Source organism: Geotrypetes seraphini, chromosome 1 (assembly GCF_902459505.1).
Source record: "Geotrypetes seraphini chromosome 1, aGeoSer1.1, whole genome shotgun sequence".
NCBI classification, from domain to species: domain Eukaryota; kingdom Metazoa; phylum Chordata; class Amphibia; order Gymnophiona; family Dermophiidae; genus Geotrypetes; species Geotrypetes seraphini.
In genome coordinates this window covers 28,667,811-28,689,238 of record NC_047084.1, presented here as the reverse complement: position 1 = coordinate 28,689,238, position 21,428 = coordinate 28,667,811, and the positions used below count along the sequence as shown (strand labels likewise).

General features: G+C 45.2%; 1 protein-coding gene across 2 annotated transcripts in view; it reads right to left on the bottom strand.

Moving 5' to 3' along the window:
* Window positions 1-21,428, bottom strand: part of POLK (DNA polymerase kappa) — a 179,839-nt gene that overhangs the window by 82,311 nt on the left and 76,100 nt on the right. The window contains exon 6 of one of the 2 annotated variants that reach the window (XM_033929299.1): window positions 15,718-15,849. The exons of the other annotated variant lie outside the window; for it this stretch is intronic. Within the exon in view, the coding sequence (XP_033785190.1) occupies window positions 15,718-15,849 (132 nt within the window). The remainder of the gene's footprint in view (window positions 1-15,717; window positions 15,850-21,428) is intronic. 2 annotated transcript variants of the gene reach the window in all.

Sequence of the window (21,428 nt, the reverse complement as noted above, 5' to 3'; positions counted from 1 at the left end):
GGGACTAAGCCCAGTGCTCCCACCCCCTAACATGTCCATGGCACGTGGAACAAAGACACTCCTCAGCTGGCCATCCAATGCAAATCTGGCACGAATCAGGGTAAAACAGCCTGAGGAGTCCATCTCTAATGATTTTAATAAAAATCGTGGTGTTTTTGAGGCAGACAGGCTTTTAAAATCAGATTGAGAAATCCAAGATGAATGACAGGGCAGCAATTTGGTGCCAAAAAACAGCCCGAAAGAGTTAAATAAAAGTTCAAAAGATTCAGAAAATGAGTTTTTGGAGGTAGGGGGACCCAAATCTAAGCCCCAGAACACCTCCAAAATGCCATCAGACCCCTCCCCCCATTTCTCCCAAGGGCCACTATGGTCAGTACTCACAGTTCTGCTAGTACATTGGATGGATAAGATTACTGCCTCATACAAGTAGGTAAAAATAGTTCAGATACTTGTTTCTTTGGGCTGCCAGTCAGGTCATTAGAGGTCTGAGACCTGAGACCTCCACAGTTCCACACGTCGAGCGTGTGTGTGTGAGTATGTAGATGCACTTGATAAAATCTTCAGGACCAACATGGAGTCACACAGCCTATGCTCAAGCTCCGATAGCAACCAGGATCGAGTCTTGCTACCAGGGGAATAATTCCAAAGCCACCAAAAGTGTTAGTGAAGGCTGGCTAGGTAGGTGTCCTGTAAAAGGGTTGCCCTCCCAGCTACAGACTTCTGATCAGGAGAGTCTGTAAGGGCAACAGACCCGCGCTTGTTCTGAAGAACGGCTTGTTAGGTTTTCGTTTTGTCTCTATTTTTTTTCTTTTTTAGTGATTGTTGTTATAGCCAAAAATACTTGCAATTAGTTGTCACAGTCAAAAAAACTGGAGGTTGAAGAAATCCGTTTCCCTGTCACTGAAGAACTGTGAGAAACAGGTCAGAATTTCACGCTTTTTTTTAAAACTGCCCTAAGGGCTAGAAAGCCAAGGCTTTCCTGATTAAAAACTAATTTTTATTTTTCCTATTAATATTTTTCTCTGAGAAAGGGGGAGAGCTGTGACTGTACAGGAACGGGTCAGAAAAAAACTGACAGGCAGTGGGGAGGGGCTCGAGTAATAGGGCAATCCTGCACATGCTCAGTAAGCTCAAACGCTTACTATAGCTATGGGAGAGAGTAAAGACGCTGTTGGCTCAGTCAGAGACCCATCAAGTGGGGCTGCATATCACCTGCCTGTCTCCGGAGAATGCACATGACATAAATATACATATAAAAGAAAGAGTGAATTTAAATTTCTCTCGTTCAGTTTCATTGTGGGTTTCCTGAAAATGGTACCAAAGATATGGTTGAAAACTACTAGGTTGTAGCAATGCTATATCTACTTGGGTGAAAAGAAACAAAAACATGGAAGAATTTTCTAAAGGCTTCATTCTTTTCCAGGTGGAAGTCTAAGGGTCTTATGAAATCCAAACTATTTTTTCCATCTTTGTGGAAATGGGGCCTGAAGATAGACAACTACCCTGTTCCCCGAAAATAAGTCCTAGCATGATTTTTAAAGATGCTCCTAATATAAGCCCTACCCCAAAAATAAGCCCTAGTTAAGATAGGCCCCCAGAAGCCCCCCCCCCCGAATGTCCCCGACTCCATCCCCGACACTAGTGCTGCCTGATTCGCTGAAAAAAATCTAACTCGTCAATTCAGTAATCCTCATCCTGGTGAGACCTGACATACCTCCGCTCTGAGTCCTCCAAAAACAGCTGCCGTCGCTGCTGTTTTTGAAGGCCTCAGAGCGGAGTTATGTCTTTCTCACGGTGGGAGGGTCAGTGGGGTTCTGCTGCACAAGGGAAGGGGATGGGAGGGAGGGACAGAAAGATGCTGCACAAGGGGATGGGTGAGACGGGAGGAAAGATGCTGCACATGGGGGGGGGGGGGGAGAAAGGAAAGAGGAAGAACTGGGATGGAGAAAACAGCCCCCATAAATAAGCCCTAATGTGTTTTTTGGACTCAAAATTAATATAAGACACTGTCTTATTTTAAGGGAAACAAGGTAGCTGTGCTAATAAATGTTTATAAGTAGAAAATGGAAATAAATGTGATAGTTTTACTAGACTAATTTTAATACATATTGACTAACTTTCAGAGGTCAAAAACCCCTTCCTCAGGTCAAGACAGGATACTGTAAACTGCTATACACTGTACGAACTTGAGGAAGGAGGTTTTGGCCTCTTAAATTTATCGTAATTGGAGTTTCGTTATGCAAGCTGTTATATTTTCGGTGAGGTTAGTGAGGTTCGAATCTATCTCGAGAAGGACAAGGATGTCATCTGCATATGTAAATAGAGTTTCAAAGGGAGATAGAAGAATTTCAAAGAAGATGTATAAATGTTGAAAAGAATAGGGGACAGGGGTGATCCCTGGGAACACCACATAGCAGTCTCCAAGGAGAAGACATTGTTCCATTCATGTTAACAGTGTAAGAGTGGGATCGTAAGAATTTTGAGAACCAGTCTAAGACTGTGGAATCAATGCCTATCTCAGAAAGTTGGTAAATTAGGATATCATGGTGGACAACATCAAAGGCCGCAGATATATCGAATTGTAGTAGGATAGCAAACTTATTACGAGGTTGAAGTTGTTGAATCTTTGAGATTAAAGAGGCCAGCAGGGATTCAGTGCTGAAATTGGGTCTGAAGCCATATTGGCAAGGTAATAGAATAGAGAATCTCTCTAAGTAAGATGAGAGCTGAGTGGATATAATAGCCTCTAGCATTTTGGTCAGGAGAGGAATATTTGCTATAGGATGATAGCTGGAAGGGGAGGATGGGTCTAGATCAGCTTTTTTCAGTAGTGGGGTCAGGGCAATGTGTCCCATTTGTATGGAATATAGGCCAGATAGTAAGGCTGAGTTGATAAGTCTGGTGAGAGATGAAATAGCCTGCGCAGGAATTTTCTCGTAAAGGTAGGAAGGGAACGGGTCCAGGGCACATTTGCAGGATCTTAATTTGTGGCACAGTTTAGAGACCTGGTCTTCGGATACATGCTCAAAGACTGTCCAGGATCTGTCTACTGGGACAGGGTTAGTGTCGCTGAGCACCAGAAAATTGTAAGTGACTGCTAATGGAAAAGAGCTTCTTATAGTAGCAACCTTTTTGTTGAAGAATTTTGCTGCTGGAGAGGAGGGGAGAATAGAGGAGTCATTTTTAGAGGTTAAGGAGCGCCAGATATTAAACAATGTGCTGCTCTGGTTATTGGATCTGGTGATTTTGTCACCATAGAAATTCTTCCTTGCTTTTTTTAGTACTGTATTGTAGAACTTGATACTGTCCCTCCAGGACAGTAAGGAGCAGGGAGACAAGAGGAAGGAGCGGAGAGGCAGGGAAGAGCAGCCCGAAGCCAGCAGAGGCAGGGGAGAGCAGCCCGAAGCCAGCGGAGAGAAGGAGCAGGAACATCGGGGCAGCGGCGAGAGTAACTCCGCCCACCCCCACCACATCACCAGCCAGCGTTCGGGCTCCTCCATAACAGGAGGCGGGCCAACGGCACGCAGCTACACGAGGCAGAAGTAAGGAGCAGGAAGACAAGAGGAAGGAGCGGAGAGGCAGGGGAGAGCAGCCCGAAGCCAGCGGAGGCAGGGGAGAGCAGTCAAGTAGGTGAGACCGAGCCAAGCATAGGAGAGAGCTAGCACAAGCAAATACAACCAAAAATAAAAGCCATCTAGAGAATTAATTCAGAGAGAAATGGAGATGGAAGTAGCAGGAACCCAGAGGAGCTTCCCAGTGTACTGCATGGAGTGTCATATGTACGACTACCTCCCCTCGGGGAGGCAGGCGTACATATGCGGTCGGTGTCAGGAACTGGACAACCTGAAGAAAGAAGTCAGTCGACTGCAGTGCAGGATCCAGGAACTGGAAGGATTGCACTTTCTGGAAGCCCCCCTCAGCATAGATGAAAACCCCGCAAGAGAGAGCCATATCGAGGAACAAGTAAGGGAGCTTGAGAGGTTCATTGAGGAGGCCTACAGCAGGGTGGAGGAACAAGATCAGCGGCAGTGCTGGAACGAGGAAGCCAAGTCCACACGAAACAGAAGACAGGAACCAACAGACACCTGGATGAAGGAACTTGTGGAAACATCGGGCAGGAAGAGGAGGCGAGGTCTCACCGGAGCCTTGAAGGGGAAGCAAGAAAGCACACCAAGGATACGGACTTGCGACCAGTGAGGAAGCTGAAGAAGGGGAGATCAGCAATCATAGTAGGAGACTCAATCCTGAGAGAAGTGGACAGCCACGTAGCAGGAGGGAGAGAAGACCGACTAGTGACTTGTCTCCCAGGAGCAAGAACAAAGGACATTACTGACAGAATTGAGAGGATCCTGGAAGGAGCGGAGACGGAAAAGACGGCAGTGGTAATCCACGTTGGGACAAATGATGTCAACAGAAGAAACTACAGCAGGACTGCACTAACTGAACAGTTCAAGATCCTGGGAAGAAAACTGAAGCTGAGGACACAGAAGATAGCGTTCTCAGAGATCCTGCCAGTACCGAGGGCAGACATGAAGAGGCAGATGGAACTACAAGCAATTAACGCATGGCTGCGGAGATGGTGCGAAGAAGAGGGATTCTACTTCGTGAGAAATTGGACAACTTTTTTGGGGAAGAACAAGCTCTTCAGGAGGGACGGACTTCACCTGAGCACGGCTGGAGCAAGATTTCTAGCAAACAATGTCAAGAAAGGAATAGAACAGGCTTTAAACTAAGAAGAGGGGGAAAGCCGACAGTCGACCGGACGTCGACGGTTCGGGTGAGAGTATCCAAAGAAGATACTGAGCAGGAGAAATGCTGGATAGAAACAAAAGGCAAACAACTGGAGCCCGAGGAACAAGAGAAATTGGCGAACAAAGGCAATGGGAAACAGCAAGAGCTAGAGGGACAGGTGGAATTGAGGAAACAAATTGAGGCAAAAAAAGATGCGCCAAAGAAGAAGGAAGAAATGAACAAGACTCGGGGTCTGGCAGCTCAAAAAGGGGACGACAAGAGGAACAAACCACAGGGACGAACAACAGAGAAAGGAGAAAACCAGGACCTAAATTGCTTGTACGCAAATGCAAGGAGCCTGAAGAACAAAATGGGAGAACTAGAAATCATGGCCAAAAAAGAGGCCCTGGACGTCATCGGAATCACGGAGACATGGTGGAATGAGGAAAACAAATAGGACATAGTACTACCAGGGTACAAACTCTATCGAAAAGACAGGACACAAAAGAAGGGTGGAGGAATAGCACTATTTATAAAGGACATCATTCACTCGACCAAAATGGATACGGCACCAGAGACGGATGGATTACAATCATTATGGGTTAAATTACCAGGAAGAAATGGACCTGACGTCAAATTGGGACTGTACTATCGTCCACCTGGACAAACAGAAGCAAAAGACAAAGAGCGGGAAGCGGAATTAAGGTGGGAATGCAAGAACGGAAATGTCATGGTAATGGGGGACTTTAACTACCCTGGGATAAACTAGATTACCGGAAACTCAAACAACGCAAGGGAAATGGAATTCCTAGAGGTTGTGCGGGACTGCTTCATGGAACAGCTCGTCAAGGAACCAACGAGAGGGAATGCGACTCTAGACCTACTACTCAACGGGCTGGGAGGACCTGCAGAGAAAGTGGAAGTAATAGGACCACTAGGAAACAGCGATCACAACATGATCCAGTACAAACTAGAAGTAGGAACATCAAAAGGGAAGAGAACCACAGCAACAATGCTCAACTTCAAGAAGGGGAACTACAACACTACGAGAGCAATGGTAAGAAAGAAGCTCAGGAAAAGCAAAGACCGTAGAGCAAGCTTGGTCCCTGTTCAAGGACACGATACAGGAAACACAGAACCTGTACGTCCCCAGATTTAGAAAAGGGTGCAAAAAGAATTGAACAAAAGACCCGGTGTGGATAAGCAATGCAGTGAGGGCAGCGATACAGGACAAGAAACTGTCTTTCCAGAAGTGGAAAAAGGACAAAACCGAGGAAAACAGGAAGGAGCACAGGGAACACCAAAAAGAATATCACCGAGTGGTCAGGAAAGCAAAAAGAGAATACGAAGAGAGACTGGCCAAGGAAACACAAAATTTCAAATCTTTCTTTAGATATATTAAAGGGAAGCAACCGGCGAGGGAAGCAGTGGGACCGTTAGATGATGGAGACATAAAAGGATGGAGACATAAAAGGATCGTAAGGGGGGAAAAGGAGGTAACTGACAGATTAAACATGTTCTTCTCGTCAGTCTTCACAAGCGAGGACACATCCAATATACCGGAATCTGAAGAAATCTTTAACGGAGACCCAGAGGAAAGGTTTTCAACATTAGAAGTAAGCCTCAAAGATGTATTCCGGCAGATAGACAGATTGAAAACCGACAAGTCCCCAGGCCCGGACGGGATCCACCCAAGGGTATTAAAGGAACTGAAAACTGAAATAGCAGAAATACTCCAAAGAGTTTGCAACCTGTCCTTGGCAACAGGGGTGATCCTGGAGGATTGGAAAATAGCAAATGTCACACCTATCTTCAAAAAGGGATCGAGAGGAGATCCAGGAAACTACAGACCGGTGATTTTGACTTCAGTGCCAGACAAGATGGTAGAAGCAATGATAAAAGACAGAATCTGTGAGCATATAGAAAGAAATGGGCTAATGAAAGCGAGCCAACATGGCTTCTGCAAAGGAAGATCATGCCAAACAAACTTACTACACTTCTTTGAAGGGATAAACAGCCAGATGGACAAAGGGGACCCCATTGATATCATATATCTTGACTTCCAAAAAGCCTTTGACAAGGTACCTCATGAGCGGCTACTTAAGAAACTGTGGAACCACGGGGTGGGAGGGGACGTACATAGATGGGTTAAACACCGATTGGCAGGCAGAAAGCAGAGGGTTGCAGTGAAGGGCCACTACTCGGGCTGGAGAAGGGTAACAAGCGGTGTCCCACAGGGGTCTGTGCTCGGGCCGCTGCTGTTCAATGTACTTATAAATAACCTGGAAGTGGGGACAAAGTGCGAAGTTATAAAGTTTGCAGATGACACTAAACTCTGTAGCAGGGTTAAAACTATAGGGGAATGTGAAGAACTGCAAAGAGACCTGACAACATTGGAGGAGTGGGCGAATAAATGGCAGATGAACTTCAATATAGAGAAATGCAAGGTCATGCATATAGGGAAAAAGAACCCGATGTTCAGCTACAAAATGGGGGGGTTGGCTCTGGGGGAAAGTAACCTCGAAAAGGACTTGGGAGTGTTGGTGGATACAACAATGAAACCAACGGCGTAATGCGCGGCAGCCTCAAAGAAAGCGAACAGAATGTTGGTACTATCAAGAAGGGTATTACAACAAGAACGAAAGAAGTCATCCTGCCGTTGTATCGGGCAATGGTGCACCTTCACCTGGAGTACTGTGTCCAGTATTGGTCACCGTACCTTAAGAAGGATATGGCAATACTTGAGAGGGTCCAGAGGAGAGCGACACAAATGATTAAGGGCATGGAAAACCTTTCATACACTGAAAGGTTGGAGAAACTGGGCTCTTCTCCCTGGAAAAGCGGAGACTCAGAGGAGACATGATAGCGACCTACAAGATCATAAAGGGCATAGAGAGGAGAGAGGGACAGATTCTTCAAACTTTCAAAACATAAAAGAACAAGAGGGCATTCAGAAAAGTTGAAAGGGGACAGATTCAAAACGAATGCTAGGAAGTTTTTCTTTACCCAGCGTGTGGTGGACACCTGGAATGCGCTTCCAAAGGGCGTAATAGTGCAGAATACGGTACTGGGGTTCAAGAAAGGATTGGACAATTTCCTGCTGGAAAAAGGGATAGAGGGGTATAAATAGAGGATTACTGCACAGGTCCTGGACCTGTTGAGCCGCCGTGTGAGCGGACTGCTGAGCACGATGGACCTCAGGTCTGACCCAGTGGAGGCATTGCTTATGTTCTTATGTTCTTATTTAGATTTTTTACATTTACGCTCCAGTACTCGGCATTTCTGCTCCAGTATTCAGTATTTCTGCTTCAGTTCTCTGTGGTACGGAAGATACCTGGGGGCCTTATGAGAGTAGGAGACCGTTTTAGTAGATAGAGGGGCAAGAGAGCAGTATGTAGACTCAGAGAGGTTTACCCAGTTGTGCTATTTGGTTTCTGGGGTATCAGGTTTGGGACAAAAGGAAAACTGGTTGAGAAATTGGGTCCAGAACTGTTCGTTTGCAATTTTTTTATGGAAGGTAAAGCACAGTTACTTACCGTAACAGGTGTTATCCAGGGACAGTAGGTAGATATTCTCTACATGTGGGTGACATCATCCATGGAGCCCCGTCGCGGACAGCTTTTCAAGCAAACTTGATTGAAGATCTCAAAGATTGCTAGTGCTGCCCACGCATGCGTGCCTTCCTGCTCCACTAGAGGGCGCATCTCCTCCTTGTGGTCTTCAGTTCAGATAGCTAGCAAAGAAGCCAACCTCGGGGAGGTGGGAGGGTTGCGAGAATATCTGCCTGCTGTCCCTGGATAACACCTGTTACGGTAAGTAACTGTGCTTTATCCCAGGACAAGCAGGCAGCATATTCTCTACATGTGGGTGACCTCCAAGCTAACCAAAAGGGGATGGAGGGAAAGTTGGCAATTTATGAAAACAGATTACGCAAGACCGAATGGCCAAACTGGCCGTCGCGCCTGGAAAAGGCATCCAAACAGTAGTGAGAGGTGAAGGTATGAACCGAAGACCAAGTGGCAGCCTTGCAGATCTCCTCAATAGATGTGGACCTGAGGAAAGCGACAAGACGCCGCCATTGCTCGGACTCTATGTCCCATGACCAGACCTTGCAGCGAGAGACCAGCCTGAGCGTAGCAAAAGGAAATACAAGCAGCCAACCAGTTGGATAAGGTGCGCTTGGAAAAAGGGCGGCCCAACCGATTAGGATCAAAAGAGATGAAAAATTGAGGAGCCGTCCGATGAGACTCGGTGCGCCGCAGGTAAAAGGCTAATGCCCTCTTACAGTCAAGCGTATGAAGCGCCACCTCGCCAGAATGGGAGTGGGGCTTCGGAAAAAACACAGGAAGAACAATGGACTGGTTGAGGTGGAAATCCGAAACCACCTTAGGCAAGAACTTAGGATGAGTGTGAAGGACTACCTTGTCATGATGAAAAACAGTAAAAGGCGAATCCGCAACCAGAGCTTGCAGTTCACTGACTCTGCGGGCAGACGTGAGAGCAACTAAGAACACCACCTTCCAAGTGAGAAACTTCAGAGGAGTCTTATCAATGGGTTCAAACAGAGGTTTCATCAATTGAGCTAGAACCACACTAAGATCCCAAACCACCGGAGGGGGCTTGAGTGGAGGATGAAGCGAACAGAGCTCCGAGGATGACATCACCCACATGTAGAGAATATGCTGCCTGCTTGTCCTGGGATAATAGATTTTGTGGTGCGGGGTTGAACTCCAAGATGAGACATGAAAATGGGGAGACAGAAGGTACCTAGAAAATGGTCAGACCAAGGGACATGTTCCCAGTGAACACCTTCGGCTAGAGTTTTGTAGTCCGTAAGGTCGAGGAAACTAATAATGTCTAGGGTGTGCCCCTTTTCATGGGTTGGAGAGGGTTCAGGAGAGGGAAAACCCAGAGAGGTGAGAAAGTTGTTGAATTTCTTCGCATCCTTGCTGGTGTTATTGTCAAGGTGGAGATTGATATCACCAATAATCAGTAATCTTTGAAATTTTAGGAAAGCGCTTGTTATGGTCTCGAAAACGAGTTCGGAGGAGTTATTCCAAGGGATAGGTGGACGAGATAGTAGCAAAATGCCCAGTGGGTGATAATAGAGCTCATCATTGACTGAGGCCAGCATATATTCTAGTGGTGTGTCACTACTCTTTTCGAGGAGCTGAACATCAAAGAATGATTTGTAGAGAAGTGCCAGGCTTCCTTCTTTCCAGCTATTTCTGGACGAGAAGAGGCCTTGATAGCCGTGGGAACAGAGTTCGTTTTGTGTAAATAAATCGTCTTTTTCAATCCATGATTCCATAATGCACAGGAATCCAGGATCAGAATCTCCTAGTAAATCATTTAATATTTGCGTGTTGCATGCTGATCTGGCATTGCAACACATTGTCGGGACTGGAGTGAGGGAGTCAGAGGTAAGGTTGGACAAATTGGCAGTAGGAACAGGCTTTAAAGAAGCATAGTTGATGCCTCGAGGGATTACTTAGGGTTTTACCCAATTGTTATCAATCCCCCCAACTTAGTTCAGCCACTGCAGTGATAGTCCTTAACCAGGAGCCAACAGACTATGGCTCCCTCCAGAATGCAATAAATATAGACCCTCTGTTTATCCAAAATGCACTTGTATAGGGGTCCTTTTACTAAGGCATGCTAACCGATTTAGCGCGTGCTATTAGCGTGCGCTAAATGCTAAGGCACTCATTATATTCTGTGGGCGCCCTAAATCAGTAACCATGCCTTAGTAAAAGGACCCCATAGTGACTTAGGGACTTTGAACACTGCCTGAATATTCCTAATCTCAGATGACCCAGGGATGAAAAGTTGGATCTATAAATCAAAACCAAGTCTTCTATATTTTTATTAAACTGCCTTGAACATATATTTGGGAATAAGGTGGCCTATAAGTACTCATCATCATATTTAATGTGCAGCACTGCCGTTGAGTCACTAGTCTAAATCTAGCTTCACCTTCAATTTCATGGACTTTATTTATACATTTTGGGGCTCACAATAAAATAAAAAAAAAAAAACCCACGTCTAAAAAGTGACCTAAATGGATACTTGGACGATCAAAAAGCCTGATCGTCCAAGTACCCATAAACCAAAGCTGGTTTTAGATGTATCTAAAACCAGCTTAGGCCTTTCCCCTGCCTCTAAATGCATAGAGCGAAAAGAGGCATTTTTAGAGGAGGGGAAAGGGCGGGAGGTGGGCAGACCTGGACCTAGGCGTACAGCAGGTATAACCAAACATTTTGACAGGTTGCCTAGTCGCCACTTATACATTTTGACTTAGACCAAGTCAAAATAGGTATAAGTGCCGAAAAAGGGACCGTTGAGCTGATGGCGGCTGGTGCGATCAGCTCAGTAGCCCGGCAATCTACCCCCCCCCAACATAACCAGCACGGCAGGCGAGATGGCTCATCTCCCCTGCCGCAATGCGATCACCCCTCTACCCGAACTACCATGACCTGTGGCAGGAGAGATGCCCAATCTCTCCTGCCGCAGTTTGTAGCAGTTCGGGTAGAGGGGTGATCGCATCGCGGCAGGGGAGATAGCCAAGCTCTCTTGCCGTGATGCATCACCCCCCCCCCCCGCCGACATCGGAATAAGAGGGAGCCCAAGTCCTCTTGTCCCGTCGAGCCATGACCCTCCCCACCGACATCAGGCCCAACCTGTGGGCGGGGTTTGAGCCACCTGGGCCAATCAGGCCCTAAGGCCAGCCATTCGAGGGATAGCTGGCCTGCTGGATGGATGGGCTTGGCATCCGTCCGACCAATGAATCTTATGGGGAGGGGGATTGGGGGTGGGGTCGAGGGGTCGGCGATGGGTCTCGCGGGTTGGTGGGCCGATCGGGGGTTCAGGGGGACAATCGTGGGAGGGGGTGCATCGAGGGCAGGAGGGCCTGGCATCCCTCCTGCCCATATCTTAGTGGGGGATGGAGGGTAGGGGGGTCGCCTGGGCAGGAGGGCTTGGGCTCCCTCCTGGCCTGATGTCGGCGGGGGTGGGGGGGGGTCATGGCTCGATGGGGCAAGAGGGCTTGGGCTCCCTCTTGCCCCGCTGTTGTCGGGGGGGGGGGGGGGGTCGTGGCTCGACGGGGCAGGAGGGCTTGGCCTCCCTCCTGCCTGGATCATTGTTGGGGGGGGTGGATTCTGTAACCAGTGTTGTTTTTGACAGACACCGGTTACAGAATCCAGCTTTTAGGCGAAGGACTGGCTCCTCCTTCGCCTAAAAGCCCTTGTTTTGGGCGTTTGGGACTTAGGCTTTTTTTTAGGTTGATTATATGGTGTAAGTTTAGACGTAGTGGTGGTCTGGGCATTTAAACAGCTGAACATAGAGACATAAGAACATAAGCAATGCCTCTGCTGGGTCAGACCTGAGGTTTATCTTGCCCAGCAGTACGCTCACGCGGCGGCCCAACAGGTCCAGGACCTGAGCAGTAATCCTCTATTTATACCCTTCTATTCCCTTTTCCAGCAGAAAAATGTCCAATCCTCTCTTAAATCCCAGTACTGTATTCTGCCCTATAACGTCCTCTGGAAGCGCATTCCAAGTGTCCACCACACATTGGGTAAAGAAGAACTTCCTGGCATTTGTATTGAATCTGTCCCCTTTCAACTTTTCCGAATGGCCTCTTGTTCTTTTATTTTTTGAAAGTTTGAAGAATCTGTCCCTCTCTACTCTCTCTATGCCCCTCATGATCTTATAAGTCTCTATCATATCCCCTCTAAGTCTCCTCTTCTCCAGGGAAAAGAGACCCAGTTTCTCCAATCTCTCAGCGTATGAAAGGTTTTCCATCCCTTTTATCAGACGTGTCGCTCTTCTCTGAACTCTCTCGAGTAACGCCATATCCTTCTTAAGGTAAGGCGACCAAAACTGGACACAGTATTCCAGGTGTGGGCGCACCATTGCCCGATACAGCGGCAGGATAACTTCTTTTGTCCTGGCTGTAATACCCTTCTTGATTATACCTAGCATTCTATTCGCTCTCTTAGCGGCCGCTGCGCACTGTGCAGTCGGCTTCATTGACCTGTCCACCATTACCCCCAAGTCCCTCTCTTGGGTAGTCTCATTCAATGACGTCCCTCCCATCGTATAGTTGTACCTCGGGTTTCTGCTTCCCACATGCAATACTTTACATTTCTCAACGTTGAACTTCATTTGCCATTTTGTCGCCCATTCTCCTAGTTTGTTCAAGTCCCTTTGCAATTCCTCACAGTCCTCTTTAGTCCGAGCTTCCCTAAATAGTTTGGTGTCATCTGCAAATTTTATTATCTCACACTTCGTCCCTGTTTCTAGATCATTTATGAATATATTAAATAACAGCGGCCCGAGCACCAAGCCCTGCGGAACACCACTCATGACCAGTGTTCCCGCTAAGCTGCGTTGGCCTGCGCTCGCGCACAAAATATTACATCGCAGCGCAAAGTTTCTCTTCACAGCGCACACACGCGTCGGTAAGGTAAGGGGACGCATTGGGGGGATTGCACTTCCCCACAATTGCCATGCTTCGGTTCCTCTTCTTCCTTCCTTCCTCCCCCCCCCCCCCGCGGGACCCTGCGGCACCATCAACTCTTACTCCCTCTAATGTCGGCCCTGCAGCTCCAGACTTCCTCGCACCTTCTCCCCTCCCCCTTTGGATCGCTATTATTTTAAATGTTATAGCCGCGGAGCTGTATCCATCAGTGGAGATGTCTAACCTCGGCCTGCCCCGGAACTCTTACTGCAACAGTGACTTCCTGTTCCTGCCTAGACGGGCGGCTGCTGCAGTAAGAGTTCCGGGGCAGGCCGAGGTTAGACATCTCCACTGATGGATACAGCTCCGCGGCTATAACATTTAAAATAATAGCGATCCAAAGGGGGAGGGGAGAAGGTGCGAGGAAGTCTGGAGCTGCAGGGCCGACATTAGAGGGAGTAAGAGTTGATGGTGCCGCAGGGTCCCGCGGGGGGGGGAGGAAGGAAGGAAGAAGAGGAACCGAAGCATGGCAATTGTGGGGAAGTGCAGAGCTGCAGGGAAGAGTGTTGCGGTACCCAGCTGGAGGGAGAAGGAAGATGAGGGAGGGAATTAAAGGAGATGCCAGGGCTTGGAGCGTAGGAGGAAGGTATGCCAGTCTAAGGGAAAAGGAAGGGGGAGATGTGAGAGCATGGAGGGGGAGCGAAAGATGGAAGAAAAGGAAAGGAGAGAGATGCCAGAGAATCAGGGAAGGGGAGATACCAGACTATGAGGAGAGGTGTGGGAGAGGGAAGGCGAGGAGAGAGATGCCAGACCAATGGGGTGAAAGGAGAGATGGAAGGGGGAGGCATACAGTTTCTGGAAGGGGCATAGAAGGAGAGAAGATGCCATATAGGGGAAGAGAGACGGCAGACAGTGGATGGAAGGAAGAGAGTTACAAGAAGATGAGGAAAGGAGAAACCACAGAAGACAAAGGTAGAAAAAAATTTCTATTTATTTATTGCTTTAGGAGACATGTGTCACTGTTTCTGTGAAGCATTGTATGCAGAGTCCAGCTTCTTGCTGGTTCAATTTAACCTTTGTCTATGTATTTTTATTTTATCCCCCCTTTTACAAAACTGTGAAGCGTTTTTAGCACCAGCCTTGGTGGTAGCAGCTCTGATGCTCAGAATTTTATGAGCATCAGAGCTGTTACCTCCGTAGCTAAAATCCACACTACAGTTTTGTAAAAGAGGGAGGGGTTAGTTTGTGATTACATATTCCTTACTAGGCGAAGGTGTTTTCTGTGTTCTGTGTGTTCGAAAGACATGGTTTTCTGTTAGGATTGACGGTGTAGGATTGATCTGTGCTGGTCTGGCTTGTTTAGTTTTACAATGGGTGTATTGATGTACTGCTCACTGCAATATGTAAGATACTGCCTTTTCCTAGGTACTCATGTGTGACGTGTGGTTTGTTACTAAAAATCATGTTTTTCTTACAGATGGGGGGGGGTGCCAAAAAATGATGGGCCCCGGATGTTACATATGCTAGGTACGCCACTGTATGTAAAGATACCAGAAAGCTGGCGTAGCAAAAACTTCTAAGTTTTGAGTATTTAACCCTCCCACAATCTCACGGGCACTCGTTTCAAGTTTATTGAGATTTTGATTTAAACGCAATATCAAATATTTTCAATGCGTATAACAAAAATAAATTTGGGGAAATAAATAAAACCATTTGAACCAGTGTTCCCGCTAAGCTGCGCTGGCGTGCGCTGGTGCACAAAATATTACATCGCAGCGCACACGTTTCTCGTCACAGCGCACGATCGGAAGAGGCGTACGGCAGATGGCAGGGCGGCGAGAGGAGAATCGGGCGAGTTGGCTCATAACTTGCTGGCGCCCGATATTTTTGGCTCACGGTGAAAAAAGTTTGCTCACAACACCCGCCCGCTTAGAGGGAACACTGCTCATGACTCTCCTCCAGTCTGAGTAGTGGCCCATCACCCCTACCCTCTGTTTCCTACCCGCCAACCAGTTTCTGATCCATCTATGTACATCTTCGTCCACCCCATGGTTCTTCAGTTTCCGGAGTAGACGCTCGTGAGGCACCTTGTCAAAGGCTTTTTGGAAATCAAGGTATATGATGTCTATGGGGTCACCTCTGTCCATCTGTTTGTTAATTCCTTCAAAGAAGTGTAGTAAGTTGGTTAGGCACGATCTCCCCCTGCAGAAACCATGTTGGCTGGTTATAAGAAGTTTGTTTCTTTCCAAGTGATCATCGATGCTTTCTTTTATCAGTGCTTCCGCCATTATTTAAAAAAAACCTCCTTTTGGATGTTGTTGTTTTTTTGTTTTTTTTTTTATAATGGACATTTTCCCTGCTTCTACTTTCAACATTTAGGGCCTTAGGCCAAAAGGAGACTTAGAATTTTTTTTTATTATGCCCCTCCACATCTTATGCAGATATAATATTGTCTAGTCTTGAAATTTAAGCAAAGTGTTCTACAATCAGTAACAGAAAAATGAGATATTTTGTAGAGTACTTACATCTTTACTCACTGCTCGGTATTTGTCAAAATTTAATGGAACTATAACAAGATTTGGGCAGAGTTTCTTGGCAATGAATCCAGGCATAGCAGCACGAACTCCAAACCGACGAGCAAGGTAATTTGAAGTTGACTTGGAAAAAAATAAATATTTTAATAAGTAATATATACATCTAATCACAAGGAGGGTAATTTAAATTAAAGCACCTATACCATAAGGACACACATGCTGGATTTTTAAATCTGCTAATTGTTTCTTTATTGCTCACAAATTTAAATCCATTACAGATCTTCCACACAAAATCAAAAGTCAGACGTCATATACAGAACCTACAAAATATATTTAAGGTTGTATCTAGTAATTAAGGTGTTTGGCTGTTTGACCTTTATATGAAGATATACCCACAAAATATATAAAATAAAATTATGGTATGAAAAAAATATGAAGCTTATCTGCTGCTTTAATGTAGACATCCTTACAGAACATTTTGCCACCACCATTTACATTTTATATACAAGAACTATAAGTACAATTCTACTTGCCTTTCCTGCCACACTTATATGTAACACAAAAGCCAAATGAATTTCCCACAATTAAACTGTAACAAAATTAATATCTACAAAAGAATCTTTAAAATTTTCTGTTGTGATGTATATGATATACAAGAACAGAAAAATTACACCAGACAAAATTAAAAGGAGCTATGGAGATAAGGGAAGTCTGTTCCATGCTTTAGGATTCTAATATCAAAACCACTTCTTTGTGCAAAAATACATCCACCACTTTTGAAAAAGTATGACTATCTTTGTCATGCAAAGAACTTTAAATGCACTGGTAATGACCAGACCATCAAAACAATTGCTCAATACTATTGCATTACTGCCAAGCTCCTTTAGGAATTTTCCTAAGATCTCTAATGTGCTAGGTTTTAGCATGGAGAGGAAGGTAAATGCTCTAATACACATAGGAATTCTATGAAAGTTAGAGCAATTACCTTGCCGGACTGTGCTAAAAACCTCTAGTGCCATTTAGTAAAAGTTATATGCTATGGGGCTCATAATAAAAAAAAACCCAAAACGTTTAAAAAGTAGCCTAAATGGGTATTTGGACGATCAAAAAAACCTGATTGTCTAAGTACCCATAACCAAACCTGGTTTTAGTTGTATCTAAAACCAGCTTAGGCCTTTCCTCAGCCTCTAAACGCATAGAGCAAGCAAAAAGAGGCATTTTTAGAGGAGGGGAAAGGGCAGAAAGTGGGCCGACCTAGACATAGTCGTATAGCAGGTATAACCAAAACCAAAAACAGAGTCAGTATGAAGTGGGAGTAGGACTATCATTTGGCAGTTCGCAGTTGAAGGGCACAACCAGGGGATATTTTGAGGCATATTTCATCCTGGGAGCGGAGAGACCTGTTTGGCACATATAGAGGAAACTTGGCCATCATGCAGCCCAGCGCCATGTCGTACAATGATTTGAATGCTAACTTCAAACCCTTGAAGGCACAATGTTTGGCTATGGGCAGCCAGTGAGCTGACGATAGGGCCTGAGAGACCAGTTTGTGGGGATGGAGGTTCGTTAGAAGTCTGATCGCCACATTTTGTACACACTGGAGATATCGTATGTTCTTTGACGTGCAACCACTGAATAGAGCTTTGCAGTAGTCCATGGGGGGGAGGACTAAGGCATAGAGTAGCTGGGTGAAGTCAGACTGAAAAAAGTAGTTCCTTATTTTTAGGAGTTGTCACAGGTAGTAAATGAGGACGATACCACCTGAGAAAAGTGGTTGGAGAACGACAATTTGGAGTTAAGGAATATTCCTAGGCTGCGTATTTGGTCTTTTGCAGTTATGGTAGTCGAGTCAATGAGCCGTCTTACTCTGTTTATTACTCTGGTTCTTTTTCTACTCCACAGCAACTTCAATCAGGAGTTCTTCAGGGTTCAGTTCTTGGGCCTATACTTTTCAATATTTTTCTCGCTCCTTTAACATTACTGCTTATCACATGGGTTCACATTTTATATTTACGTGGAAAATGTTCAGTTACTCTATCCTTTTAATTCCCATTGCTCTCACGATTTTTCTTTAATTTTAAAAAACTAGATGAAGTAGCTGAATAGTTAAGAACATGAGAATTGCTGCTGCTGGGTCAGACCAGTGGTCCATCGTGCCCTGCAGTCCGCTCATGTGGCAGCCCTTAGGTAAAAGACCAGTGCCCTAACTGAGACTAGCCTTACCTGCGTACATTCTGGTTCAGCAGGAACATAGAACATGATGACGGATAAAGGCCAAATGGCCCATCTAGTCTGCCCATCCGCAGTAAACATTATCTCTTTCTCTCTCCGAGAGATCCCCCGTGCCTATCCTAGGCCCTTTTGAACTCAGACACAGTCTCTGTCTCCACCACCTCTTCTGGGAGACTGTTCCATGCATCTACCACCATTTACCAACAAGGTTTCTGCAGGGGGAGATTGTGCCTAACTAACTTATTGCACTTCTTCGAAGGAATTAACAAACAGATGGACAGAGGAGACCCCATAGACATCATATACCTGGATTTCCAAAAAGCCTTTCCAAGGTGCCTCACGAGCGTCTACTCCGGAAACTGAAGAACCATGGGGTGGACGAAGATGTACATAGATGGATCAGAAACTGGTTGGTGGGTAGGAAACAGAGGGTAGGGGTGATGGGCCACTACTCGGACTGGAGGAGAGTCACGAGTGGTGTTCCGCAGGGCTTGGTGCTCGGGCCGCTGCTATTTAATATATTCATAAATGATCTAGAAACAGGGACGAAGTCTGAGACAATAAAATTTGCGGACGACACCAAACTATTTAGTGGAGCTCGGACTAAAGAGGACTGCGAAGAATTGCAAAGGGACTTGAACAAACTAGGGGAATGGGCGACGAGATGGCAGATGAAGTTCAACATTGAGAAATGTAAAGTATTGCATCTGGGAAGCAGAAACCCGAGGTACAACTATACGATGGGAGGGATGTTAGTGAATGAGAGTACCCAAGAAAGGGACTTGGGGGTAATGTGGACATGACAATGAAGCTGACGGCACAGTGCACAGCGGCCGCTAAGAGAGCGAATAGAATGCTAGGCATAATCAAGAAGGGTATTACAACCAGGACGAAAGAAGTCATCCTGCCATTGTATTGGGCGATGGTGCGCCCGCACCTGGAATACTGCGTCCAATATTGGTCACCGTACCTTAAGAAGGATATGGCATTACTCGAGAGAGTTCAGAGGAGAGCGACGCGTCTGCTAAAAGGGATGGAAAACCTTCCATACGCTGAGAGATTGGAGAAACTGGGTCTCTTTTCCCTGGAGAAGAGGAGACTCAGAGGGGATATGATAGAGACTTATAAGATCATGGGGGCATAGAGAGAGTAGAGAGGACATATTCTTCAAACTTTCAAAAAATAAAAGAACAAGAGAGCATTCGGAAAAGTTGAAAGGGGACAGATTCAAAACAAATGCTAGGAAGTTCTTCATTACCCAGCGTGTGGTGGACACCTGGAATGCGCTTCCAGAGGACGTAATAGGGCAGAGTACGGTATTGGGGTTTAAGAAAGAATTGGACAATTTCCTGCTGGAAAGGGGGATAGAAGGGTATAAAGAGAGGATCTGTTGGGCCGCCGCGTGAGCGGGCTGCTGGGCACGATGGACCTCGGGTCTGACCCAGCAGAGGCATTGCTTATGTTCTTATGTTTCTGTAAAGAAGTATTTCCTTAGATTACTCTGGAGCCTATCGCCTCTTAACTTCATCCTATGCCCTTTTATTGCAGAGCTTCCTTTCAAATAAAAGAGAATCGACTCATGCACATTTACATTACGTAGGTATTTAAACGTCTCTATCATGTCTCCCCTCTCCTGCCTTTCCTCCAAAGTATACAGATTGAGATCTTTAAGTCTGTGCCCATATGCCTTATGATAAAGACCACATACCATTTTAGTAGCCTTCCTCTGAATCGGCTCCAACCTTTTTATATATTTTTGAAGGTGCAGCCTCCAGAATTGTACACAATATTCTAAATGAAGTCTCACCAAAGTTTTATACAGGGGCATCAATACCTCCTTTTTCCTATTGGCCATACCTCATCCTTCTAGCTTTCGCCGTCAACTTTTCAACCTGTTTGGCCACCTTAAGATCATCACATACATCACACCCAAGTCCCGCTGTTCTGTTGTGCACATAAGTTCTTCACCTCCTAAACTGTACCATTCCCATGGGTTTTTGCAGCACAAATGCATGACCTTGTATATCTTAGTATTAAATTTTAGCTGTCAAATTTCAGACCATTCTTCAAGCTTCGCCAGGTCATTCTTCATGTTATTCACACCATCCGGCATGTCTACTCTAGTGCTGATTTTTGTATCATCCACAAAGAGGCAAATCTTGCCCGACAACCCTTCAGCAACATCGTCTGTTCTGTTGTGCACATAAGTTCTTCACCCCCTAAACTTGTTCAGCGGGTTTTTGCAACCCAAATGCATGACCTTGTATTTCTTAGCATTAAATTTTAGCTGTCAAATTTCAGACCATTCTTCAAGCTTTGCAGTCTTTCTTCATGTTATTTACATCATCCGGCATGTCTACTCTATTGCAGATTTTGGTATCATCCGCAACGAGGCAAATTTTATCTGACAACCCTTCAGCAATATCGTTTATAAAAATGTTAAAAACAACAGGCTCAAGAACAGAACCTTGAGGCACATCACTCCCTTTCCTCAGAGCAATCTCAATTGATCATTACCCTCTGTCGCCTTCCACTCAACCAGTTCTTGATCCAGCCTGTCACTTTGGGACCCATTCCAAGGACACTCAGTTTATTTATTAATAATAATAATTTATTTATATGCCGCCATACCAGGAAGGTTCTAAGTGGCTAACAAAAGGAAAGCAATATATCCAATTCTAATAAATACATCAAGATAAAATAAAAACGTGTGAATAAAATGAATAAAATTGGAAAGATATGTTAAAAAAGCAAAGAACGTTAAGATACCAGCCTGTTGAATAGTTGTGTCTTTAGCAATTTTCTAAAATCTAAATAAGAAGCTTCTAACATCATTTTTCCGAGCCATGTATTCAATTTGGTGGCCTGAAATGAAAACGTTCTCTCGAGGAACCTCTTGTAGTGACAAGATTTTATGGAAAGGTATGTAAACAGATGTACTCTCTGTGTATTCTTGTTAAAGTGACTCAAAGAAAAATGAGGGACCAAGTAGCCTGGTGACATACCAAAACTACTTTGTAACAAATACATGAAAACTTAAACATAACTCTAGATTCCACTGGCAGCCAGTGCAATTTTTGATAGAAAGAAGTAATATGCTCCCATTTTTTTAAGCCATAAATGAGGCGAACAGCAGTATTCTGGACTACTCTTAATTTTCTAAGAATTTTCTTACAAACCCTTACAAATACAATATTACAGTAGTCGAGAATACTTAAGATTGAAGATTGCACCAGCAAATGAAAGGAAACTTCGTCAAAATACTTCTTAATGGTACGGAGCTTTCAGAGCACTAAAAAGCATTACTTAATCAATAAATCGGTATGTTTATCCAGAGTAAGATGTTTATCCAACGTTACTCCCAATATTTTTATGGATTGGTCTATGTTATAATCCAAACCATTCACTTTGAATCTTTGTTTCTTTGAGCTTGTCATTGGGCGATGCTAAAAAGAATTTGGTTTTTTCCT